Here is a 25,880-nt window from a genome sequence, read left to right on the forward strand (position 1 = left end):
AAAACGCCAATGGCCATGGTATCAAAAAGCAGAAGTCATCATAGAATGTCAGAGCTCATATCAGAGATGGCTTCTTCTTGATCCCCAAGCTAGAGACCGCGGGCTTCTTGGGCCGCTTCACTCTAGCGAAGGAGGCCGACGGCGGGGGCATTTGCAACTGCGCTGCACTCTTGGACTCTGGGACAGGAGCCGGAGCAGACGCAGCCGGCTCCTCGTCTTCCACGATTCTCTTCACGCGCTCACCCGACGTCGTCATGAACGCCTTGCGCGCGGCCTCTTCGTCTTCTCGCTCAGCCCGCAGCTGCGCCTCATCTACATCGTCCCGGGCCTGGTTCAAAGCTGCCTCATCGCCTAATGCCTCATTGCGCTCAATGCGGGCATTCCGTGTGCGGATCTCGTCCAGGGCATCCGCGATCGCCATCTCGCGCTTGGAGTCTTGCATCTTCTCCTCCAGCTCGGCCATCTTATCGCGCTCGAGCTGCTCCTGCTCCTCGTTCTCTTCACGTTCGAGTCGATCGAGGGTTTCGTCTTGGGTTTCATTGTATTTTTCGGATTTGGGGTCGCGCCAGGGTTCGAAGTTACGTTTTGCGCCGCGCTCACATTCGTAATCCATATCTATGTGCCGCTTTTTAGTATTTCTTGACTAGGAGAGAGCTTGCCACGGAGGAAAAAAAATACTTACTCTTTGGGTCTGTACGGAATGTAATCTCGCCGCTGCATCGGGTGCATCGGATGTAGAATCGGTAGATTGGGATCGAGAGATATCTTTCTTCGAGGGACTCCTTGCGAGCATTGAATTTGCGACCGCGGTAGATATATTCTCCTGTGTGAGGTGACATGATACATGAGATTTGGATTGATCTACTTGAATGGGCCTGGGAGGACTTACCACAGTTGGTGCATTTCATCGAGAAAGGCGCCATCAGGCGCACGGTGATGACCTTCGGGCCGGTCTTGCGGAGGTGTTTGGGAGTACGCCCAATCGCCGACGGGTCGAAGTCGGGTGGGTAGTACTTGGTAAGAACCTTTCGCTCAGACATGGTGGGTGAGTTTCAAGGAGACAAGGAGGTCAGTCAAGAAGAGATAGAGAGGAAGAAGATCAGAGAGTGGCGTCAGAGTGGTTATCGCGGGTCACGTGCCTAGTATGCAAGTGGGCGATATTGCTCTAATATACTACCTATGCATGTATTTCTCTCTAGTAAAAAAGGATACTGATAACCCTATTTTAAACATCGCTTATTTAGATGGATGACTCAAAATTTCACACTATGGACATCACTGAATAGCAATGAACATCGAATTGGTGCCTCCGCGGCCACCGCTGCACCGTGCACGGACCCACTGTTGTCCCAAATAAACCCGCGCGAGATTCCAAGCTTCCTAAATCCCCGAGGGCCATCGCATGTCTCCCCATGCCTGATATCTCTGCTGAACCCCTGTTCTTTCACGCGTCTGATCCGCAATGGAGAGGTCCGCAATGGAAAAGTACCTGCGCTCCTGGCGGCAGGACGCCTTGAATCGCGGCCAGCATGATTCGGCCATCTATATTGGCGACAAAGTCCTGGCACTTAGTAGTATGGTTTGGCCGTATCCCTGAGCCTGGAAACAGCACTAATCCCTTGCCACAGACAGTGACTCGGATGCCTTTTGGCTGGCACAGGTACATTTCTCCAACAACAACTTCACGCGCGCCCTAGCTCTACTCTCCCGCAAAGATCTCGTTTCGCGAAGCACCGCCTGTCGCTACCTCGCTGCCCACTGCTACATAAAACAAAACCAGTTTGACCAAGCCCTAACCATCCTCGGCGAACACAATCCCACCGACCTGATCCGCAGCAACAACAGCCGCCGTAAGATCCAGCACCTCAACGGCCAGACCCATGTGACCCTCCGCAATGGAAAAACACCGACGTCACGCGACCGAGCCGAAGAGAAGGAAGAGGCGAATAACGTCCGATTTGAGGCAGCCATGTGCTATCTGCGGGGTCTCTGCTTTGCCAAACAGAATGCGTTTGATCGCGCTCGCGACTGCTACAAGGACGCTGTGCGCATTGATGTACAGTGCTTTGAAGCGTTTGACCAGCTTATGAAGAACTCTCTCATGTCACCCACAGAGGAGCTCGAGTTCTTGGAATCGCTGGACTTTGACTCGGTTTCCTCGCCTGACCCGTCGATAGCCCAAGAAGCCGCCCACTTGACTAAAATGCTCTACACTACCCGCTTATCGAAATACTCCTCCCCCAGTATTTTGTCCGATGCAACAGAAACTCTTTCGACCCATTACAATCTTGCACAGAACCCGGACATTCTCCTGTCGCGCGCTGAAGCCTTGTACACTCAATGTCGTTTCGCAGAAGCATTGGAGTTGACCTCTTCCATCTTATCGACCTCGCCGTCAACCGATCTCACCACCACCAGTCCCAGCATACCCGCCCACAATCACCTCGGCCATGCTCCGGGTGTCTATCCCCTGCATCTCGCGTGTCTATATGAAACTGGAGCCACCAATTCACTGTTTCTGCTGGCTCACATGCTCGCCGACCATGCCCCAGAAGAACCATACACGTACTTGGCGATTGGTGTCTACTATCTGTCGGTATCGAAGATTGCCGAGGCTCGCCGCTTCTTCTCCAAGGCCTCCTTGCTCGACCCCCATTCAGCGCCGGCATGGATTGGTTTTGCTCACACCTTTGCCGCCGAGGGCGAGCATGACCAGGCTATTGCTGCTTACAGTACCGCTGCTCGGCTGTTTCAGGGTAGTCACCTCCCACAACTTTTCCTGGGGATGCAGCATCTTGCCCTGAACAATATGTCCTTGGCTCACGAGTATCTGAACGCGGCGTATACGATGTCAACAGGGTCTGCGCCTGGCTCTGTTCCTTCACTTCCGGCTAACTCCTCGTCGGGGATGCCACCTCAGGGTGGTGACCCATTGGTTCTCAATGAACTTGGAGTTGTTTTCTACCACCAAAACCACCTGACCGCGGCCGTCGAATTATTCAGACAGGCCCTTACATTGGCCGCTTCGCTGCGTTGCGAACCAAGCGCCTGGATTGCGACACGTGCCAATCTAGGCCATGCGCTCCGGCGGATGGGTCGTTTGCCTGAATCCCTCCGCGAATTCGACGAGTGTCTTCGTGTGGGGGCCGGAGGCAACAGTCTCGGATTCTCGCCATTCCTCGGCGGCGGTGCTGGTGGCTCTGCGACGGTCCCCACGGCCTCCGGTGTCGGCGGCTATGATGACCGGGGGCTTGTTGGGTCTCTCCACACCTCTCGTGGACTTGTATTACTGGAGTTGGGTCGCACCACTGATGCCGTGACCGCCCTACACGAAGCGGTCCGTGTGCTCGGAGCTAGTGGTGGCGGTGACGCAGCAGGAGGCGCCGGAGCGGCAGGCACGCTGTTGTCCCGGGCTCTAGAGATCTGGGCTCTAGAGGGCCGTGAGCGAGATCACCAGGGATTTGACGGGGGCATCCGCTCATCCAACAGCCGCAGCTCCACCCGCTCCCACGATCTCAAAGGCAAAGATCGACTGGCAGATGACACTTCGCGACGAAGAGCCGTCCGCCATGAACCATATCAGGAGGAATGGACGGACGAGGTCGCTCACGTTGCAACCCCCGATACGGCGGAGACGGAGACTCTCGGAGAACGCGTGGAGATGGAGCTCGATGAAGAGGCCGATGGACTGCTCCGACGTGCCCTGGGAAGGGTCCGCCCTGGTCGTTCTCGTCGCCCGGCATTACCGACTACTCCGGAGATGAATGCCAGCGAGAGCCCGGCAACGGGTCGCAGTCGCGGTATGAGGTCTGGTCGGAATCAGTCTCGCCAGTGATGATCGGAGAAGGGGGCTTATTGCCCAATTCGCTTTATTTTCTTTTGGATGCATGGCAGCGGGCGTTTTCGGGAGATTCGGGAGGAGAGGTGCATTCTGGAATGGCATTGTTAGCGTAAACTTACCATTGTGTCGCTCATAGACGATGGAACATACTCTTGACGCAGCCAGTCTATTTCTCGATCAGAAGTAGGCAGAGTTTACCTAGTGGTAGAAGGAAAATAATGATCCAATAAAGAATAGTCATTAACAAGAACAGACAGATAGTGATGAAGCCTTAGAAAAAGAAACCAAAAAAGAAATCTGACAAGACTGGGATTCGAACCCAGGTCCCCTTGCGGAGATCAGGAAATCTGGAAGATTTGGTATTAAGGTAGACCTTAACCTGACGCCTTGGACCAACTCGGCCATCTTGCCTGAGGATGTGCTGTCCTGGCCAGATTTTAACACCGTGAATCAGATCTTAAATGCTGTCTTGATCTTCAGGATCTGGCAGGTTCCCATTTTCCAAGTTCTTCTTTCAGGTCTCTCTGTTCCTTCGTTTGTTTTCATCAACATCCATACCGAAGGCTCTTTCTCCTGCACCGTTGATTGTGATATTGCATGGTTACACCCGCAGTGCATACGGCTGCTCCATGCATTTGATTCTCCCCCTTCCCAAGGATACACCTAAGATGACGCTAACTCGACCCACCACTCTTCCCCAAATGGGGCGGAACCCGACTATCGTTCCCCCTTAGGGGCCAGCCCTCTCACGGTGTCTGTGTTTCTTCCGACCTCGTTCCACCTCACCTTATCCCCTCCCCCCCCCCCCCACGGATCATGCTTTGTGGATAAATCAACAACGCCTGCACCGTGATGGCTGGGCCGTTATCCTTACTGCGCCTGCGTCGAGGCATCTCGCTGGTGGGTCTCATCACCGCGCTCTGCGGCGGTGCCGTGTTCGCCATCTGGTATGGCATGAACTCGGATCGCGACTATATTCACCCTGTCCTTACGCATTTAATTCCCGCCGGCCACTGTGCCTGCCAGACCTCTACGACCTTCCAATGTTCCTCCTGCCTCACGTGCGCCAAAGATGCTGCACCCGACCAGTCCACCGACCCCGCCTGGAAGTTCGAGTACCCTCGTGATGCGCGCGACGAGGCTCTCAGCCATGCGAAGTGCCAGGCCTCCTTCCCTGGCCTGTTTGAAGACGTGCAGCGGGGTGCGAAGCACTGGCGGTCGCACGGCGGAATAGCGACCGAGGACCTCGACGCAATCAAAATCGAACAGGGCATGGCCCGTGCCTTCATTACCCATGGAGACCTTCATGTGGTGACTGCCCGCTCTAAGGGCGAAGATCATCGACGGAAAATCTTGGGAGTGTTGGGATCAATACACCGCGCGCTGGCCGCTGACCCGGGTCGGGCGTCGCGACGCGATATTGAATTTGTTTTCTCGGTGGAGGATAAGGTGGACGACGTCACGAACCCGCACAACCCCGTCTGGGTATTTTCACGCATTCCCAGCGAGGAAGGCGTTTGGCTCATTCCGGACTTCAGCTTCTGGGCTTGGGACAACCCCAATAACCAACTTGGTCCCTATGATCAGGTGGTGGACCGCGTCAAGCGCCTGGATATTCCCTGGTCAGAGAAGAAACCCCAACTTGTCTGGCGAGGCAAGCCCAGCTTCGCACCCAAGCTGCGCCGCGCGTTGATTGAGGCGGCCCGCGATAAGCCGTGGGCCGATGTCAAACAGGTAGATTGGTCGACCGGGGCAAACGTGCTGAAGATGGAAGACCATTGTCATTACATGTTCATTGCGCATGTCGAAGGTTTGCTTTCTCCCCGGCCGGGTAAATCTGGAATATTGCTGACTCTTCCTAGGACGGTCTTACTCCGCTTCCCTTAAGTACCGACAGGCTTGTAATTCGGTGATTGTCGCGCACAAGCTCCAGTTTATTCAGCATCACCACTACCTGTTGGTGGCGAGCGGTCCCAACCAGAACTACCTGGAGGTGGAGCGAGACTTTAGTGATCTTGGCGAGAAAATCGAGCCGCTGATCAGCGACACCGAGGCGGCTAGGCGTATCGCCAACAACAGCGTTAAAACGTTCCGCGAGCGCTATTTGACCCCTGCAGCTGAGGCATGCTACTGGCGGTCACTATTTGACGGGTATTCGGGGGTTTGGAACAGCACCGTTGATTCATGGTCGGAAAGCAAGCAAACAGAACGCGGACTGCGCTATGAATCCTTCGTGCTGCTGGAGAGCCCGAAGATGTTTGAATTCGATGCCACCACTGCCCCACAGGGGACCGCATGAATCGGAAAGAGACTGGAGTAATAGATCCAGTCAGCATAATGTGTTTATACTTGCACGGCGGCCCGGGGTATTTGAAGGCGTTTTGGAAGGGTGAGGGGGCTATCTCCAACCAAACCTTTTGGTATTTCTGATGCCATGGACCTAGATCCTTGAGAACATATGGAACAGATTGGCCTATCTGGCTCTATACTTGGTTTTGTTGTATTCGCATCTCGAGTCCGGTCTGACTTTTATCTGGACTGATCTATGCAGTTGCCCAGTTGTGCATGAATCTGCTGTTTGTAACCTTTTTGAGCTTCATGGTTTCTTCTTGGTCGGTATAGCTTTTCATCCAGGGTTCTTGGACACAGATAGTAGTTTTGCTTGATGGACGATTCAGTCTTCATTGATGTACCCAGAGTCAGCGACACTCGGACTGAGCTCACCTATTTGTCTGTCATCCATTGATGCCTCAGCAGCTATATTTAGTCAGATATATAGGTCCTTTCACCCTTTCTAATGGGTGCTGTTGCTGTATACAATCGAGTTCGTAAGCTAGAGAGAAGATTTTTATTCAAGTAGCCTGGAATTACAGCTAATCCCCACCCACGGCACATTTCTTCCCTATTCCAACCCAGCTGATACTCTAAGAGATTGAGGGCGAAGAGGCAAATCATCAACCCGACTTTTCTATATCGAGGAAATATGATAGCGCCACCCTCATCTACCAACACTTCTAGGGTTTATATTCCGCCCGGAAACGCAAGTGCCGTCTCTACGAGCCCACCGTAAGACCAGAGGATAGCGAAAATGCATACCAGATGGATGCGACCAAAGCAATGGCATTGAGATGGATGGACATAGCATGGTTCCGGGAGAAGGTGCGGTTGGCCTGGTGGATCTTCCCATCATCTTTTGTTCTGGCATTGATACTTTCTGTGGGGGAGTTAGTCTTTTTTTTTTTTTTTATGGTAGATGAAAAGACATTAAATAAGAAGAGAAGAGTAAAAATATACCTTTCAGTGCCCTCCTCACAAGCGACGCCGTCGTCGTGCGCGGCCCAAACACCCACCAATTCAGAGATCCCGTTATTAGAATCACTGCCAGCGGCGCTGCACTCCATGGGTCCTTAACCAGAGATACAATGCTGTATGGTGGGTGCGTTGCAGCCGTTAGGGCAGTCAGGCCTACCTGACACCCGAAGTATGCGGGGAACAGGCGTTTCTGCAGCGCGATGAACTCGCGCATAGGAAGTGCCTGGAAGCAGATCTTGGTGTTGACAAAGCTCTAGACAAATCAAGCGAAAGCAAATTTCAGCCAAAGCTCCTCTATATTAATGAAACACGGGGAAAAGAGGTCTGTCGTACCTGGTAAAGCTCTGTCCCGAGTAGAGTGCCGAAAGAGAGGAGATGATAGGGCAGGAGATTTCCCACGGTATGGGAAAAACTTTCCATTTTTCTTTTCTCGGTGGTTGATTATGAATGGCCCGTTACCTGGAAGAGAGGAAGCAAGTACACAGACGTTGTACTGGCAGCTTTTGAGGCGGGCTAAATACGGCTGCCTGGTTGCACGGCTTAGGCTGACGGGTGTCTTGAACGTTGACAGGGTTATTCTATGATTTTTGCGGTGACTCTCGCAGCAATAATACCGGCAATGACGATCATAATCGTGCGCATAAACCAATAAGACCACCCGCTCGGTGCTGGTTCTCTGCGTAAGCGGAAGCGGGTTTAATCAGGGCAAGGCTCGCCTCCGATTATATAGTTCGGGTCTGCATCAGAACGAACAATAAACCAATTGATGACCATTAAAATCGGCATGAACAAATCAAAATGGAATAGATCTGTGACTCATTAATTCCTTCAGTATCCGTCGCAAGCCGAGCCTGTCTCCCAAGTTGGAGCTTCAACATACCTCTCTATGGTGCCACCCGCCTTTTCCCGTCACACAGCAACCTGCTTCCAAGTCCCATAGCCACAGGAGGTGAAACCGGCCACTCCGCGGTCCCTTGCTGGGGTTGGAATTTCACATGCAGATATTCCCGGACAAATGGAGGGAGCCCGATGAAGAGCCACATGGCCATGGCTTCAAAGTTCTCAGTGACGTGGAGCTTATAAAGGATGGTGAATACTGGGATCTGGCATAGGTTGGACTGGATACAAATGTTTCTCAACCCCGGCGCCGCTGATTTCATGGATTCTTTCCAGGGTTCAGTATCTGTGCTCGGCTGAGCGCATGGCAAGAAGCCATGTAACCTTTGGCTCACCGTCTCTCACCTTCATTCTCTCATACAAAGCTAAGAGTAGCCAGAGATGTCTCTGGTCTGCACCCGATGTGTACCTGGGGGTGTGTGGTAACGGTCATAGGTTCTTTTAAAGCCCGAGCTGCATCTCGGCCTCGGCGTTAGAACCACCCTGGGATCCATGGACAACAGCAATTCCTATTCTGGGAAGCACCGCATGGTTCTGGCTGACCACCCATGGGTCTACTGCTTTTTTGACGGATTTAGTACGCAACGTAAGCCTTTTGGATTTGGCATCAGACTGACACGGATGGGGCAAGTCAGGCCTGCGACAGCTTCAGCTCTCACGTGGAGCTGGGCCGTCTAGGATGGATTGAAAAAGCCGGGAATCGCCCTCGAAGTACCTCGATACCAACTTTCTGTTGAGCAGAAGTCCTCTCAATGCCAAGCTAACACGCAAGAAATTGGGCTCCCATCACAGAGGTCGTACAGTCTTTGCCACGCGTCAAATTGACTCCAAGACCCAGCTCACCGACTCGTGCTTCTAACAAAGAGACCATCTCAAATGAGACTTCACCAGATCCTCTGAGCAAAGCCAAAACCCCAGACCGCTGGTATTTATGAATCCAGGGCAGTACCACCGGGGATAACCTCGAGCAACACCGCCTCGTGAAACAGAACCAAGACCTTTTCTCTTTGAGGGGCAGAAGAAAAGGCAACCCATGCCTCATCATCCACACAGCATGGCTCACCGCTGGAAAAGCCAGCCAGCCAAGAAAGTCAAGTGGGAAGCATCGAGCCAGGGCATCACGCGGCTGAAGGGGCGCTAGAGATCCCATCGCCAGTCGTTTTCAGACCGAGCCACTGACCGCCAACGATCGGTTGCACAATAGCGTGTCACAGTGAGATCGGTCGCGGGTTCGGCCTCGTGGACATGGCGTGTATAAGAGCAGTGAGGTCACTGGGACCCCGTTAACGCCGAGCCTCGGACTAGTCGACGAGAGGCAGGGAATTCTGATCCTATATCAGACATACACACCCCGAAGCCCGGCTCCTGCTCTTTCAACCCCAGCTGCAATACCGAGTACCAAAATAAATCTATTACCATGAAGGCTGAACGCAAACAAGAGGCTTCCAGTGGCGATGAGCTGCCCCAGAAGCAGGATCCTTTGGAGCGGCGACGGCTGCAAAACCGCCTGTCGCAAAGAAACCACCGTGAGAGAACCGTTATGAAGGAGTAGAAAGAGAGCATCCCAGCTAATATCTGCCAGGCCGTAAGATTAGAGACCGCATCGCCAAACTCCAAGAGCGTGTCATCGCCAACGAACTGCGAGCAGCGGCCGCCCTCAACGGCTGGGATCAGGCATATACGACCTCAACCCGCCACACACTTCACGATTCTGAATGTACTTTCAACTCTCAGAATACTTCCCCCTTGGACTCCGAGCCATCCACCCCATATATACCTCCCTCTGCACTTTCGCCTCCTTCCTGGCCCAGCGACTTCCCATCTTTCCTGTCTCCCAGTGTATTCACTGGGATTATATCATCGTTCGACGCGACTCCTGCAATGGATTCCATAACATCTCCACTACCTGCCCCAATGTTTTCGAGCAGTACCACTATCACACAGTCCCCCACAAACCATATGGGTGGACATGCTTTCCAAGACATGGCAACCAGCGGACCAATGACCCCAGAATCTGCTTCCTTTCCCCCAAACCAGCCTCTATACTACCTTGCGACAGGTAAGAAGCACCTATAAGAATTATCGCTCGTTTATTCTAACATCATAGGGCATAGAAGCAACACTACCCCAAATTCTCCAGGCTATCAACACCATGTCCCCACAATCTCAAATCATCGTTCTAGTCCCGCAAGACTCATCATCCTCAGTGGGGCATAATGCCCAAACATCTTCGTTAAATGGAGAAAATGGCTTTGAGAACCCTTTTTCACCAACACAGGTAAACTCTCAAAGTGTTGCATGCCAGTGCCAGTCCTATAATATCCTGTCTGGCTCCACCCACCCTGCCATCTCTAGGACATGGTCGGTTCCTGGGTCTTTTGTACCTGTGTGTCCCTTGCATAAGATGCAGGAGTCGGCGATGGGGAATTGCTCCGTTATGATGCTGTGAATGCTTAAATTTGTGTATTATGATAGAAGTATAGGAAGTATCCTTGGAAAGGAAGGTTCCCTTGGTGGCATATGTGAGATATAGCTGTAAACCATTCAATGGAAAATAGGTGTATATAATTAATATCTTTGGACGAACTCGGAGTGTTAAAATACATACCTGCTACATAGAGTCGAAAGAGGGTTGACTCCATCGTGCGGTCTTGGGAGAAGACCTAAACAGCCAAGATACAGGAGATATCTCGAGGCTGTAGAGTTGCAGTTCCCGGGAATTCAACTATTACTATAAAATACTTTTAGACGAGCGAAACTGTAAATCTAGTTGTCGTGGGTGGTGCGTAGGCAGATAAACCCGAACAGGATGGAAGTTATGCAACAACGTTTATTCCAAAATGATATACTAGAATTCAAGTCTCATCGGTCATCCTGTATACCGAAACGAGAGGCAAGTGCTTTTCAATTTGGACTAGACAGGTCCTGTCGGGCCAAAGTTGCACATCAAGTCCAGCACCAGAACTGGAGTGCCCAAAGGAAGGACAATCAGAAGAGAAACAGAGATGGGGAAAATAAAAAATAAAAACATGAGAATCACAAGATCACAAATAAATTCAAGCCACAAACAAGATATTTCTAATCAAGGTGGATTCGCCACAGTTCCCGGTCACAATCGCTGGTATAACTGGTGCGAGTATGCAACATGGCCGTATTATCATTGATCATCAGGTCGCCCTTCTCCCATTCGAAACGGAGACAAACCCGGTAATCATAGACGAGACAATTGACAACGTCCACTAAGCCCTGTTCATCGTTCTCGATGCGCACTTCACACGCCGAGAACTTGGTTCTGGAAGAGTCCCACGGCTGATGCCAGCGCAGACACGGCACGCCTAAGACAGGGTGATCCTCGACCAGCTTTTGCTGTGTGAGCTCGGATTCCCAGTAGCCGTCGTTGCTCAGAGCCCAGGTTACCTTGGCCAGACGCTCGGTAGTCCAGGGCAGGGGCAGGTAGCGGAAGAAGAGCCGTGAGTTAGCCAGCAGGGTATATCCGCTGCCCTTGGGTGCTGTCACAGGACATGTAAAGAACTGGTAGCCCGGCGGGCAGGGAACTTTTTTAGTCTCGCCGGTTTCAGGGTCAGTCCTGTCCTCGAACTTGAATAGGCCATCAAAGTGCATGGGCAGAGGCTCGTTGGATGTCACGTTGTTGCCCATGCGGTCGGTGTGGCCTTCATCGCGCACTTTTTGGATGACGCCGAAGTTCCAGGGCAGAATCGTGCCGAATTCCTCGGCCTTTTGCAGGTACAGGTCTTCCTGGAGGCTCTCGGCGAAGCCGCGCAACACCACGGGCGACATGCTGTGCGAGAGGTGGCGCACTTTGTGCATGGGGAGCGCGCGGATGGACGGCCGCGGCTTGACGTTGTCGATATCGGCGGGGCAGATGATGAGCCCACATGGATAGAGATGCTCGAACTTAACGGACAGGCCATCCTCCGCCCAGTCGAAGAGCTTGGATCGCTCGCGGAAGTAGTATGGCTGGCCGTTCTTATAAATCAAGTCGTGCGTGTCGCGGACGTCTTCGGCGTGGACGGTGCGGAACGAGCCGTCCAGTCCCACGGCCACGCACGAATGCCACGGCGTATACCCGAGGGACCCTCGCACCTGCGGGATAAGCGACACGGACAATTTGCGCTCGCCTGCGGACTCGTGGATTGACAGCCGCACATAGTCTTTCCGCCTAGCTTTGATGGCCGCCGCGAACATTTTCCCACGGATGATCATTTGCCGCGCCGTCTGCGCGATCTGCGTCTGTCGTGCTCGTTTCGACATGGCCTGTGTGTCTTCTTGATGGGCCAGGTCCTTGGTGAGAAACTTGATATATCCGCGGTACGTCAGACAGGTGTCGTTGTCCGTCTTGATGGCCTCGTTTGCGTCAAATGTCGGATCACCAAACAGATACATCAGTTCCCGGCGGAGGCAGTTGGCATGGGCCAGATAAAATGCTTTAGCTGACTCTGGATTGGACGACTGGAACCACGGGTGCTCAAGTAGCTCGAAGAGACGAATGAATTTGATATGATGCAGTCCCTTCTCGACGGCCATCTTACGCAGCGTCTCGCCATAGTCCCAGACGGTTTCGTCGGGCACCCCCAGTATATCTGTGGGAAGATGTTAGCATAACCTCCGTACCTCTTAAAGTTCAAAATAAGATACTCTACTTACCATTGTATACCAGTCCATCCGAACTTAAATAGACATCCGCACCTGGCGTATACACCTGGGCGATGTTCTCACACAGGCCATTCAGATGGAACAGGGCCAACTCCTCTCCAAAGTCGGGCATAGTGCCCAGCACCTTGTCGCGCGCATTAGGAGACTTAAACGGGAACGCAGGTAAAATCATGCGAATAGGCTCCTGTCTCTTGACGCGCTCGCGGACCATAGGCACGAACGAGTCGAAGCCCTTCCACGAGGCGCCATTTTTCTCGTAATCTACCCCGTAACTTTCGATAATCTTCAAGATATTTAATGTCATTGCTTGATCGTCAGATAATGGGTCAGAGGTAGTAGCGTGGGCAACGGTGTCGTTGCGACCCTTTTGTGCGCGTGGCGTGGAGGCATTGCCGTTTGCGGTGATGGTCGAGGGATCGGCGCAGGCAGATTCCGTCGAGGCGACCTCGGCAGTCTTGGTGGTGACTGGAATCTGGTCGGTCGGTTTGATGGTCTCCAAGGGCACAAGTCCATCCGGGGTGGCCTTGCGTGGATATGAGGCCGGGGTGGTGTCCGAAACGGGAGTTAGGGCAACCATCGTGATAGAAACCGACAAGGGGGAAAACAAGAGATTTGGTGCTACAACAGGTATGTATTCTAAGTTGAAAGTGGTTCAAAAAAGGAAAAAGAAAAGATCAACAGAACAGACAAGATAGGTTTGTTTTCTTTTTGTTTGGGAGGTTGAGGACCTAGGGAGGTGATCGTCCTTCAGAAGGCCAGGTCGCTATATACCCGGAGAAACAACCGCCACCACGGATCCCTGAGAACAAAGCACTGCAAAAGACCTCGCGCAGATGACTGTAATCCCTCTTTGCGGACTCAGACCTGAGAGAAGAGGCTGAATTTGGGAGACCCCAGAATGGGATGTCGCCGACTCTGTACCACTCAACACGTCCTGTGTGGGAGCTTTCCCACACCGGTCTTGGAGGAAGTAATTCTAGGTCTGGAGAGAGATAATGCTATAGAAGTACCCTGTCAAAGAGCGGTCGGCCAAAACAAGCTACCAAGTCAACGGCGGCGGACAGCACGGGTAGAGCTGTAGGGTCGAGATCCGGTCAGCACCCCACAAGAGCTTCATGGAAAAGAGATCAGAGCGCTGCTGACGAATACCGGTTGTTGATGACTAGATATGCATTGCACTACATGCCGCATCTGCTATGGGAAGAGCCAGAGCCCAGGTTGTGGGATACGTCAGGGAGTCTCTCTAGGTGCGGCTCGACAAATCAGTGTCTTGTCACTCTTGGAGAAGAGGCAAAACAAGAACGCCCAGGTGGTACAGAACTTGATTGATGCCACAAGTATTTTCCTATATGATTGAAATAGCAGGCATGAGTGCGAGTGTCAAATGGAAAGGAGAGGTAGTCTTGGGACGGTCGACAAGAGAGGCACAGACTATGACTATTGGGAAAAGCGGACCTTTATCAGGGGGGGGGGAAGATAAGAAATACCAGAAGTAAAATGAGGGAAGCTTGCATCACTGCACTGAAGCCAAGATCTCAGAGAAGTAGCTGTTTCTAGAGCATGTATCAAGACAATGATACTATGGAAACGCCTGTTTGGCACCGTGTCAAACCTTTGACTCACTCCAATCATACTCCATCAGTCGAGCAACAAACAAAGCTGTTTCGTTGTTTGCCAATAGGCGCACAAGGTGAAAAGTGGCATCTAAGCCAGAGCTAATCCCCCCAGCGGTGATAATCCTCACACCTCCTCCCTTCAGATATCCCCCATCCACACAGCGCTTATGCACTATATTCACGGGTGGAACCTCCGGACCCTGAGCCTGGGCACATATCTTCCCGAGCGCATCGAGGCCTTGGTGGTGGGTAGTGACGGTGATTCCAGACAGAATACCCGTAGCGCCGACGAGGAATGCACCGGTACAGACCGAGAACAAGACCCTCTGTTTCTGTGAGGTTTGCGGAGGAAGGGCTGCAAATTGGCGGATAATCTCCAGTTCTGGAGCATTGTTGTCAGTCAATGGTTGCAGAACTGCAGGAAATCCACCCGGGACGACGAGTATATCGAAGTCGGCAATCTGGGCCAGGGCTTCGTCGAGAAGCAAATCCGCAGCGACGGTTAGAGACCCCGCAGAAAGGATGCTCGACCTGCGAGCAATAGTGCAGATATCGAACATCCGGTCAGGCCGATCTGGGTTGCGGTTGTGCGAGACATGGGACAACACTTCCATAGGGCCCGCAAAGTCGAGGATGTCGGCGCCCGGAAAGACAAGGACGCCGACCTTGTAGTGTTGGTTCGATGATGCGATAGACATTATTTTGTCTTTTTCGATTTCTCGCTCTGGTCTTTTGTTTTATTCTTTTCATATGTAACTTGAAATAGCGGTGTCGCGCAAGGGCTGTGATGCTGATCTCTTTTGAGTGACCGGGAACTGTCAGGAGGAAGAAATGGGAAGGGACAGAGAAGAAGGGCGGAGAAAAGCTACCGTAGAAATCTGACTCTGCTGACTCTAGTACGAATCAGCCTGACGCTGTGTGAGTTAGATCTCCGCATGCGCCGATTTGAGGAATCTGGAATTTGAGAGTGCCGCATAGCGTCAACAGTGCTCGGTGTCCACATTAGACCGGGGTCCCTGGTCTTGTGCTCCGGGCATTGCGAGGCCTATGGTCCCAGCATGAGAATTTCTCAAGACGATGATTCATTTCTCGCGGAAAGGAAATTGCCTGCTTTGTGTAAATCCACTGTCATTCAGTTAGGGCTTGGTCAGCTGGCAGGAAGTGAACAAATCCAGGCCCTCGGATTGGGGTGGGAGCATGTAGATGCAGAAGCAAGTACACGTTGTTTCCAGCTGGAAAAGAAACATAAGAGCAGTTTGAAATCGATCCTCTCCAGCCCCTTAGTGTTCAAGAATAACATCCCAGGGCGACGGCAGCCCTTTCTCCCTCGCCAATATCCCGGCCAGGATGGTATCTTCACCGCATCATCTCAATTAGCAGTGTGTAACTCAACTCTAAAACACCGTTATTCTGCTCGGGAAGCTGCAGTGGGGATAGTTGACCAAGTCCCCAGTCTGCGTATGGGGATTTTCGACAAGTCGTTGCTCGAGCGCGTGCCGCAGAGAGTCTTGACCATGACGCTTTCCTCGGATAGAAATAAACCCATCGGCGCCGCGAAGTTGCAACTTGTTATGATTGTAAATGGGTTGGCTGATTTCTCATGCAGCCTGCGTCACTTGAGCAACGCAGACCGAACGATTGTCAATAACGAATCTCGATCTCCAGCCGGGCGATATCTTAAGAACTAACACGGACAGCAGACCGCATCACGGCAGCTTCAGGCGGCTGTTAAAGCCCAGAGTCTGGGAAGTATTTAAGAGGTCGCCCTGATGGGTCAAAAAAGTATTATTTGCACGACCATGATGTGGTTCGCATGACGGGTGTTGCAGGAGACGCAGCATCGAGAGTTGACATTGGGGAATGCATGTGGGCCGCAGGCCGCATTTTTGCCAAATTCTGCATTTTACGCTTAGGTCATTGGGGAAAAAAAAGCCTCGGTCTAAGGAACGTTATGTTAATTTTGCAAAAGACTATACACAGGTAAAATAATCAAAAATGGCATAGAAGAATTGAGATCATCCAAGTGTCTCGATCTATGAAGCCAGTCCAAGAAAACATCCACGAGTTTTCATGGACACCATAAGAACGATACGACAAACGACGCCAGCAAGATACTCCAGCGCCACGCTGAAATTAGAAGAAATTAGATATAAACAGTTTCTAAGCCACACATGCCGAGCTGCCTCATTCCTAACTCCACAGAGGTGGGTGGATGTACTCGGAAGCTCGGTCAAGGATGTTGGGTATCGTCCACTCCCCACTGCCCGAGCTTTCTGGCGTAGGGGGTGGCAAGGAGCTGACGCTCGGAGTCATGCCCGAGGAAGCGGGAGGAACCAGGGTGTTTATCGAGGCGACACCGGTGTTGGGTTGAAAACCGCATGCGGGGGCGACGCCAAGTCCACCCGTGGGTCGCGTTTGTGAGTTTCCGAATGCACTGAGGAGCTTCTGGAGGGCGCGATGGGTCTTCGCTAACGACTTGGCCCACTGGGTTTGCGTGTCGGGGAATGCAGCGACAGGAGAGGTGGGATCCAGGGCGGGTGCAATGGAGCCAGGTGGATTGGTAGCACCTGTGATAGGGTCATAGGCGCCTAAGCCTTGAGCAGGCGAGGTAAGGCTGGTAGGATTAGCCGCGATGTCGCCAGTATCGTAGGCTCGTTCGGTGCTGGCTCGTTGAGCGATAATGCCCTCGAGCTGTCGCAACAGATTCCATACGCTCGGCTCCGACTTGGCTTCTTCGATCACGGCAAGGAGAAAAGCAGAGCTAATTGCCCGTTGCAGGGCAATCCAAGACCGTGCCGCATGAGAGCTAATGTTGTGCATTTCAATATATGCCTCGACGGTCGTCATCAGATTCGACACGCAGTCCACGCGCATGCTGGCGGTACCGGAGTCATTGACATCGGCCGTCGATTTGAGCGCTGGCCGGCAGAGCTCAGAGGAGAAATAGGAAGAGTGCAGTTTAAGCACGACCCGTTCCAGATGCTGTGTGGGTGTGGTGCAATATTGTGCGTCACGCAGGCGGGGCTTTGCTTCGACCATGATCTGCTGGATTCTTTCCTTGTAGCCTTGGATACTTTCAACGCTCATTTGAGCGTGCGGGCTGAGCATTCGAATGCGCACCACCTCCAGAACCAAGGAAATGACCCGACACAAAGTTTCAAAGTACAAGAGTTCACCAGGTTTCGAGTCCTCTTGATATGCAATATCTGGCTGGCTGACTGCAGTGGTGGAGGGTCGATCGTAGGAGAGCGAGAAGTGACTGTCTTGCCACGCCATTGACCACCTGCGGGGGTCAGATTAGCTTATCCAAGAGATGGCTGAGGAGGATAATAGTTAGGAATCTTACCAGACATGTCGCCGACGATATCGCTCCAGCGGGGAAAATCGACTTGAATCGACATGCAGACCGAGTGCCAAGCCCATGCGGAGAGTCATGCCCAGTAGCACATAAGAAATACCAGGGTTCATGTTATAAGACAAGACATTACCGATAACCAAAAGCGTCTGAATTGCCTCAATCGTGGGCTGAGACAGGAAATTGGTCATCCGAAGACATTGGTACGAGCAGCACACTGAACAGACAGTTAATCAAATGCCACTCAACAGAGCTTCGATTGCCAGGACATACCATAGACTTGAGAAGTCAATTCTCTTTCTTTGCTACCCAGATCGGATGATTGGCAACCAGACGCAAGCACGGCAAACAACAAGCCCAAGTAGGCGATGCTCACCCCAAATGGCTTTTGCGCCTCGTCTGCATCTTCCCGGTACACACCCCCGGCAGAGACTCGACTCTGCAACAGAAGCTCGAGGCTGTTTTCAAAATCACGAACGTCCTCTAGAACTGGATATATAGCACCTGCGATGTCTTTATAGTCGTAAAAGAACCTGCTCAAGGATAGAGAATTAAGCCCCAGCCATCGAAACAGCAACAAAGATCAACTCACTCTCTGCATTGTTCATCAGTCGGCAGCGCACTGCAAACTGCACTGATATCAAAGGTTGACATGTCTGACGACCACAGGTCGACGAATGGGTACGTCGCTGATTCATTGTCAAGGCCCAGCTTGGGCAATATCCCTCCTTCCAAAAGCGCCTGAAGCTGATCCGACCCAGATTTGTTGTTCAGGATATAAGCCAGAACAGAGCGCGACCCTAGATGAACAGTGCCTTTTCCGAGAGTATTGTCAGCATGGATGCCCTCCCGCTCCGGCGAGGCGGCCTTGGAGCGGGAACTCGCATCACCGCTCTGCGAGCTACCGGTCTCTAGCGTCACGGTGGGACCTTCTTCAGCCCGCTCCAATCCAACTCGAAGAGACGAGATAGTGTTTTCCATTTCCCGCAGTCTGTTGCGCACATTATCCCACTCCTCGCGGGCGATTGACACCCGCCCACCAGCACTAGTGCCGTTTGCCCGACTCGATACCGGCTCGGGTTTGACGTGTGCTGGGAGATCGTCGTATTCGTATGCCGTCGAGTATTCTGCGGGCGCAGGTGCCACCGGCACCGCCGAGGCACCACTAACGGGGCTCTCATGGAAAGCTTGCGATCGTTTTTTGGAGGGTCGTTCGTAGGAGCAAAGATCAGCGTGGTCACGCTTGACACACCCGTCGCAGGGGAGATTGCGGTCGCATTTGACCTTGCGCGCATGACATGGATAGCAAGCCTTGGGCTCACGCGCTTTTCGCTTCGTGCGAATAATCGCGTCCACTTGGGCCTGCGGCAAATCGGAAACAGCTCGATTTGGTGCGGCAGCCATTTCGGAGCCTACCGAGGGCGAAAATGAGTTGGATGGCTGGTATGGTGAAGCCATTGATTTTATGGTACTTTTCTTTGTTTTTCTTCGCAAAATTATGTTTGCCCGTGTCGAGATCTAGTTCTTCAGGCTCAGACAAGCGCCTTATGCGATCAATGGTACCATGGAGACGGGAAATCGGGAGGCAACCCGGAAAAGAGAGAAAAAAAAAAAGGTGATGATCAGTGCGCTAGTGAGCAGACAGCTTTTTCTCTTCCATCCACTACCGGAGTTGCGGCAGCATGGTGAACAATTGAAGCTCGAATGGAAATTGAACGCGATTTGCTCGAAGGATGCCGGGGGAAGCGTCACTCCATCTAATCGCGGAGAATTCACGTGACGTGGGGCTGCCAAATGCGGATTTTTGCCCTACGTCAGTCGCATTTTTGAGAATTGGAGAATAGGGGAATAGGTGAATAGGGGAAATGTATGACTAATTTTGGTATTGAAAATGTAATTATGGATATTTTCTCTCTAGGGATATCTTTATAGACACATCATTAACGACAAGGGAGTCCCATGCCTTTCTCTCCGAATCCTGCAGAATGACATCAACCATCACCGAAAATTTCAGCCCTGTGCCTCCACAATTGAGTGAGGGGGTCTGGAATATTATTTGCAAAACACGATTTGAACTATGTCACCATGGTAAAATTTGTGGAACTGCACTCTGCACCCCTCTATGCCTTAATACCCTTCTCCTCGTCGTCACTGAAGGCGTACTTCGAGAAGCGGCGAATGGATTCGCCCTTAAAGTAGAAGACATATGGAATGGCACAGCAGGCCAATGCAATAAAAGCAAGGAGCGAGCTTGCCCACTGGTAGCCCAGTCGCTCGTACATCTGCTCCGTGAACAAGACTGTAGAAGCACCCCACATCGACCGGAGGAAGGTCTTGGCTGCAAGGGCCGATGCTGCTTGATGCTGATAGGTATCAACTGGAAATTGTGTCAGTATCCAGCTAATATAAAATTACAGAAGCATTCTGCACATACCGAGATAGTTGTTGGCCGAGTTGTATAAAAAGATGAAGCCGAATCCCACCGGCCAGCCCCCGATGGCTGGACCAAACCAGTGAAGCCTCGGGTACGAGGTCCAGGCAAAGATAAAGAGGCCAACAGGGATAAGCCAGCAAGACCACATCATGGGGATCAGGCGCTTTTCCGCCGGGGGCTTGCCACCGTATTGCTTGGAGACTTTGAGATAGTGCTTGTTCACAAAAGGAGCACAGGCGGCACTCATCAGCACGCCGATAGCCAGAGGAATGAACATTAGTCCGGTTGTTGAGGCACTCCAGCCTTTGCCGGCCTGGTAGACAATAGGATAGGCCACGAAGAACATGTACAGCAAGCCGTACAAGACCGACATGTAAATGGCAATGAAGAGCACGATGGGCTCCAGAAAGAGGAGTTGGAAAGGACGGAAGAGGAAGATGCGCAGCTTTTCTCCCATAGGTCGAGGGTCGAGTTCGGCTTCAGTGGTGTACTTCGGGTCGTTTTCGGCCTTCCGCAGTTTTTGGGCGCGCTTCTTCAACAGAATTGGTGCGTAGGTCTCGGGGACAGTGAATGTAATTAGGACCCAAGCGACAAAGGACAAGATCAACTGAATCCAGTAGAGCCATCTCCAGCCGCAGTTGTCACCGAGGAAACCGCCTGCAAGAGGGCCAATTGCAGGACCAATGAATGGGGCAGCACTGAACGCGGCCATGGGGACGCCTCGTTCCTCACTTTTCCAAAGATCGGCCAAGGTGCCGCCAACCAGTGTCATGGGTGCACTGAATGCAATGCCGTCGATCAGTCGACACACAATCAGAGTTCCAATGTTCTGCGCCACAGCACAGGGGATGACAAAAATAACAGCGAGTAGTAAGGTGACCGCATATACCGGGCGACGTCCGACCATTTCGGACATGGGAGCAAAGACCATCGGACCTAAGACTATCATTAACAGACTGTAGGGAGTATCAAATATCCAGCTGACTTACCAACACCGAACCCAATAACAAAAACAGTGACGACGACTAGGCTGACTTCGCGTGCGACGCCAAAGCTCTCCATAGGTCCTTCCAGGCCGGCTGTGATCACACTACTGGCAAACGCGACGACGAAGCAGGTAAAAGCGACGACCATGGTACAGTACCACTTGTAGAGCTTCGACCAGTTCTTTGGGTTTTCGGGGTCGTCAATGGTGAAGGTCACCAGTTTCCAATCCTCGATTTGGCCGGTCACATTAGACTTGACGGGCCGGACGATCTCGCCCGTTCTCGTCTCGGTTGTATACTCCCGCAGATCGGCGCCGTCATTGACTTCGCGAACTGGAAGGTCGAGATAATCGGTCTGGCCAGGGCCAGAGCCCAGAGAGGCTGTGCGACTTGTAGCATTGGTGTGTGTTTGGTCTGAAGTGGGGGTCTCCATATTGTTGTGTTGCTTTGAGGTGTTTGTATACCCAAAACAAGAGGGAGTGTGGTAGTGGCGTCAACCTTCGTTCCAGGAGTGTCACTCCCCTGGCGAGGGTGTGGCATGGTTTTTATATGTACTACATTGCGACAGATCTTGTTCCGAGTTTCGAGCGAGTGGGCCACCCGCAGAAGGAAATGCGGCATGTTGAACCAGTCACTCGCTCTGGTGTTTTGATATCGGCATGCCGGGACTCCACGATATCCTTGGTTTCCTTATTGGGACCGATGGCGCTAACCTAATGTGGTAATATGCTCCGATCTGCTCCCATCCATCATGGCGGGCCGTCTTGGACCATACAATTCATGAAAGCATCCTTTATTTGTATCTTATTTAGGAGGTTCTAAGTCCAAGCTTGAGACTTTTCAAGGTTTATATACTTCAAAACATCCGTGCTTTGTCTGTGCTGTCTTATAAAACAGGGTGGCGATTTATAGTCAACAAATAAGAAAGTATATCGTTGAAGACTCATGTAAATCCTCTGTCTTTCTTTTTGTCAAGAACATGTAGTTTTTTTTTTTCCCCAACAAATGCAACCGGGGATTATATGAATTTGTCTAGCCTAGAGGCAGTTCCGACTTCCAGCTTGGAGCCTCGCCATGCAGGTCAACTTATGGCCATCGCTGCCAAATCAAGAGAGGGGTGCATAAGAATCAGCAAGATAGGTGATGTCCATGGCCTCCCTTTCCTGGAGATTCGAATCAATAATAAAGACAGATCGAAAGAACAGGGCAAGCTACGTAAGACAAAGATATTGGCAATGCCGCATTCAAAAATGGACTTCGCAGTGAGTAAACCAATCCATTACCCGATACGCCAAGCGAAGAAAGAAAAATATCTTTAGAAAATTTTATTATTGATCCTGGAAATCCCTGGGTTGCGGTGTGTCGATCTTTTGATTTTTTCTTCTATACTTCGGAGAGTATTACTGCTTTTAGTTAACGTAGCATATTTCCTTTTACGGAAACCCCGATGGCAAATGCATTTCGCGAGAATGTAGAGCCCAGAGTGACAGAATATAGATCTACTTAGGCGTATCAAGATCTAGACTCTCTGTGTTCCAGCATGGACCAACATTCCAACCTATCCATTTCATTACATCAATAGCTAATATCCCCATGGTACAGATCTCCGCCGTGTCGTTTTCTATCCAGATACAGTTCATTGTACAGATGCCACCCTTGAGCTGATCACGCCCTAGCCTTGATCGTGGCCGGGATATTCTCCTGTCTCACAAACCATGAGTTAATGATTTTCCATTCGTGATCGGCGCTAGGTAGCTCCATCTATATTTCCCAAAAGTATTAGTCACAATGTCATAAAAACATCTCTTGATAGGAACACGACTCACGTCAAAGTTGGCGAAAATGGTGGCAATAAACTTATAGGCCTCCAGTTCGGAGAGATATCGACCCAGGCAGGCGCGGGAACCAGCTCCAAAAGTCAGGTCAGAGCCCTTCATCTTCGACAGTCGGACCTTGTATTCTTCGTCGGCCTCGCCCTCGGCCTGAAGCCAGCGCTCCGGGATAAATGAGTCGGGGTCGGCACCGAACACCGCGCTGTCGCGGTTGACAACCCACGGATTCATACCGACAATTGTTCCCTCGGCCACAAAGCGACCATCGGGGAGGTTGAATCCCCCCTTTGGAACAAGGCGTTCAACCAAGAGTCCAACACCCGGGTTAATGCGCATGGCCTCGCGCATGACCGCGTCCAGATACGAAATGCCCTGGATTTCCTTCCACTTGGCGGGCACGGACAGATTGGCTGAGCGGAGCTCGTGGCACAGCTTTTGATGGACTCGCGGGTTCTTCAGAACATGGTATGCAGCGGAGCACATCGTGCTGGCAGTTGTGTCGCTACCGGCAATCACGTTGGAAAGCAGGTACATAATAACAACGTTGTCGTTGACAACGTCCGGGTTCTTGTCCTTGGCTTCCAGGAACTTATCCATGAAGTCGGGGTTAGGCGAGGGGCGTCCTTGGGCCAGTCGTTTCTGGTACTGCTGGAGAGTGAATCCAATGCCCCATCCAAAGCTAGGAGGACCAACGCGACAGATCGGGTTTTTATCCAGAAGCATATCCAACTTGGGGATTTGGCAGACCTAGAAACAATATGTCAATAGAGCGCCAGCACGAGTATTTTCAATGCTCTTACTGAGGCAAAGTAGTCCAGGACTTTGCTGGACGTCTCCAACAGACCCTGATGATCGCTTCCTGCCTTCAAAACCCCCAAGTCCTCGGAGAAGGTGACCTGGCTCATGACATCCCATGCGAAAAAGTTGATGTATTCAGACAAGTCACACGGCTTCCCTGTGCTGATAAATCTTTCCTTGATTGTTTCCATAAACAGATTGATGGTTACATCAACACCGGGCTCCATATCCTGGACTTTGGTCATGGAGTACAGGCCCTTGACGGGGCGGATATATGTCGTGTGCCACTTTTCATCCTGGTGTGAGAACAAGTTCTTGAGCCGTACCCCGTCCACCACTGAATCGTTCACATGGTACATATCACTCTTGACCCAGGGGTTCTTGGTTGCGTACACTTGGCTGATCAATTTCGGGTCGGACAGACTGAGAACATTCGGCCCCATGCGAACGGCAGGTCCAAGCTTCCGGTGAAGCTTCAGGTGCGTGAGATCACATCGACCCTTGAAGACATCCTGGAACCGCCAGATATTGGTGAAGGCCGCTACCGAGGGCCCGGGGAACGATTTCAGCGGGGAGCGCAGGTAATTCCAGATGAAGCGAGAGAAAACCAGAATGACTCCGCTCAACACGAGGTTGAGCAGGAGATCTTTCACCGCGAACATAATGCTGTGGTATTGTTGGCCCTGGACTCGGACTGAGAAAAGGTCAAAGACACAGGTTGGAGAGTTGCATGGTGCTGTGAGGGGAATATAAGTGTCGAGCTGCTGGGGCCGATCCCTTGGCTCCACACTCGGGAATCCTCCCCAGAGAGATACCGTTTTACGCGAAGTCAGCTATCTCTTCTACGCACAATAGGCTGTTTTGCATGAATCAGGCAATGGTTCCCCTCAATCAGCCCCGACGATGGGGCCAGGAATCCTGAGCGGGTCCCGGTTTAAGCCAAAGAGACCGTCTCTGTCTTCATGGGCGAACAGGGATGCGATGGCACTAAGGGCTTCGGAACCAGAAGATCCCACATTGGCCATGTTGACCACGTTGGCCATGAATCAGACCTGAATCAGCAATCGCCTTACTGAGGACCCCCTGAACTACGTGAATATGGCCGCGTGCATTGGAAATCTCGAGGATAATGCAGAGCCGACAATTGATGCCAACTTCATTTCGTGATTGCAATACTCTTCTGCTTTGGTGTCACCCATTCATCTTGGCTTGCCAAACCCCTCCTGATTACTGTCTCCCGCGTGCTCGTTGGTTGTTGCGGCCGTCATAGTACGGTGGAGACCAGGCGCTGGCGGGTCCATATTGGTGTCAAATCACATCAATTCGCCCCCAATGCCGAGTTCTGACATTCAATGTCGTTTCCACTGTTGTGTGCTCCATTTAGAGGGTAAATTGTGCCTTTTTGTTGAAGAATGTGGAGTCTGGGGTTGGCTCAATGATTGAAGTGCCTACGTCTCTGGGTATTTACTGAAGACGCTTGGTTGTACTCGATGTACTAGATTTTAAATCACTAATTTGCCAGGGATTACAAGATGCATCATTGAAATTTTAGCGTGTTCTCTGCAGTAGCTTGCATGGTCTTTCCCGTCTATTGGGTTATGTTTCGCCCCGACAATCAAGCCATGTGGTCATTAGGTGCATTAGACGGGTCGCAATGGGGCTGGCTTTCCTCTATCAAGTGGAGCTGACCGTTTTTGTGTCCCGTGTGTGTAGTGAGAATTGTTGAGGGCAGTTGTACAACGCTCTGACTGAGTCTGTCTCAGCAACATAGTATCTATGTATAGACATTCCTTATTTACTGCTAACTCCGATTGCGTCGTATTCGAGAAGAATGTCTATTACTCCAGTGTGTCCCTTTTTGGCTGCCCAGGAAAACATTGAAGAGCATTGCTTCTCGGTATTAGGATCGGCTCCATATCCCAGCAACATCCTCACCAAGCCCTCATCCCCCTTTACCACAGCCAAGAACAATGGAGTTTGTTTGTCTCTGCATGGAGCATTCGGATCAGCTCCCAGTGCAAGCATTTTTTCAATGTATGCGTGACCCATCTTGAGTATCGCTCGGGCCAACATTGTCCGGTTCTTTCACCCTCGAACGTTAGGATTGGCACCATGGTCGATCAGCAGCTTTGCCA

General features: G+C 51.7%; 10 protein-coding genes across 10 annotated transcripts; 3 read left to right on the forward strand and 7 right to left on the reverse strand.

Annotated features, from left to right (window-relative positions):
- Positions 1-55: 55 nt before the first annotated feature.
- On the reverse strand, positions 56-1,040 carry NUU61_001746 (Saf4/Yju2 family protein; the record flags this gene model as incomplete). The annotated part of the gene is made up of 3 exons (XM_056652328.1): positions 56-615; positions 683-823; positions 890-1,040. 3 exons carry the CDS (start codon positions 1,038-1,040, stop codon positions 56-58), a joined length of 852 nt encoding a protein of 283 aa, XP_056513395.1.
- A 437-nt stretch (positions 1,041-1,477) lies between these two features.
- NUU61_001747 (anaphase promoting complex subunit CDC16) lies at positions 1,478-3,835 on the forward strand (the record flags this gene model as incomplete). The annotated part of the gene is made up of 2 exons (XM_056652329.1): positions 1,478-1,574; positions 1,629-3,835. The coding sequence occupies 2 exons, from the start codon at positions 1,478-1,480 to the stop codon at positions 3,833-3,835; spliced, it is 2,304 nt and encodes a 767-aa protein (XP_056513396.1).
- Positions 3,836-4,693: 858 nt separating this feature from the next.
- Positions 4,694-6,140, forward strand: NUU61_001748 (uncharacterized protein; the record flags this gene model as incomplete). Its single annotated transcript, XM_056652330.1, has 2 exons — positions 4,694-5,651; positions 5,704-6,140. The coding sequence occupies 2 exons, from the start codon at positions 4,694-4,696 to the stop codon at positions 6,138-6,140; spliced, it is 1,395 nt and encodes a 464-aa protein (XP_056513397.1).
- Positions 6,141-6,894: 754 nt separating this feature from the next.
- NUU61_001749 (DUF4149 domain-containing protein) lies at positions 6,895-7,573 on the reverse strand (the record flags this gene model as incomplete). The annotated part of the gene is made up of 3 exons (XM_056652331.1): positions 6,895-7,055; positions 7,136-7,406; positions 7,487-7,573. 3 exons carry the CDS (start codon positions 7,571-7,573, stop codon positions 6,895-6,897), a joined length of 519 nt encoding a protein of 172 aa, XP_056513398.1.
- Positions 7,574-9,467: 1,894 nt separating this feature from the next.
- Positions 9,468-10,499, forward strand: xanC (transcription factor xanC; the record flags this gene model as incomplete). Its single annotated transcript, XM_056652332.1, has 3 exons — positions 9,468-9,559; positions 9,646-10,109; positions 10,165-10,499. 3 exons carry the CDS (start codon positions 9,468-9,470, stop codon positions 10,497-10,499), a joined length of 891 nt encoding a protein of 296 aa, XP_056513399.1.
- A 629-nt stretch (positions 10,500-11,128) lies between these two features.
- On the reverse strand, positions 11,129-13,301 carry xanB (isocyanide synthase xanB; the record flags this gene model as incomplete). Its single annotated transcript, XM_056652333.1, has 2 exons — positions 11,129-12,651; positions 12,716-13,301. The coding sequence occupies 2 exons, from the start codon at positions 13,299-13,301 to the stop codon at positions 11,129-11,131; spliced, it is 2,109 nt and encodes a 702-aa protein (XP_056513400.1).
- Positions 13,302-14,330: 1,029 nt separating this feature from the next.
- On the reverse strand, positions 14,331-15,038 carry xanA (isonitrile hydratase-like protein xanA; the record flags this gene model as incomplete). The annotated part of the gene is made up of 1 exon (XM_056652334.1): positions 14,331-15,038. One exon carries the CDS (start codon positions 15,036-15,038, stop codon positions 14,331-14,333), a length of 708 nt encoding a protein of 235 aa, XP_056513401.1.
- Positions 15,039-16,530: 1,492 nt separating this feature from the next.
- NUU61_001753 (putative C6 transcription factor) lies at positions 16,531-19,153 on the reverse strand (the record flags this gene model as incomplete). Its single annotated transcript, XM_056652335.1, has 4 exons — positions 16,531-17,623; positions 17,687-17,912; positions 17,969-18,228; positions 18,288-19,153. The coding sequence occupies 4 exons, from the start codon at positions 19,151-19,153 to the stop codon at positions 16,531-16,533; spliced, it is 2,445 nt and encodes an 814-aa protein (XP_056513402.1).
- Positions 19,154-19,815: 662 nt separating this feature from the next.
- NUU61_001754 (MFS transporter) lies at positions 19,816-21,548 on the reverse strand (the record flags this gene model as incomplete). Its single annotated transcript, XM_056652336.1, has 3 exons — positions 19,816-20,072; positions 20,130-21,065; positions 21,119-21,548. The coding sequence occupies 3 exons, from the start codon at positions 21,546-21,548 to the stop codon at positions 19,816-19,818; spliced, it is 1,623 nt and encodes a 540-aa protein (XP_056513403.1).
- A 1,232-nt stretch (positions 21,549-22,780) lies between these two features.
- NUU61_001755 (cytochrome P450) lies at positions 22,781-24,407 on the reverse strand (the record flags this gene model as incomplete). The annotated part of the gene is made up of 3 exons (XM_056652337.1): positions 22,781-22,876; positions 22,942-23,694; positions 23,748-24,407. 3 exons carry the CDS (start codon positions 24,405-24,407, stop codon positions 22,781-22,783), a joined length of 1,509 nt encoding a protein of 502 aa, XP_056513404.1.
- Positions 24,408-25,880: the final 1,473 nt, after the last annotated feature.

The sequence above is a fragment of the Penicillium alfredii genome, assembly GCF_028826965.1.
Source record: "Penicillium alfredii strain IBT 34128 chromosome Unknown utg000004l_segment0_segment0, whole genome shotgun sequence".
Classification (NCBI taxonomy): Eukaryota; Fungi; Ascomycota; class Eurotiomycetes; order Eurotiales; family Aspergillaceae; genus Penicillium; species Penicillium alfredii.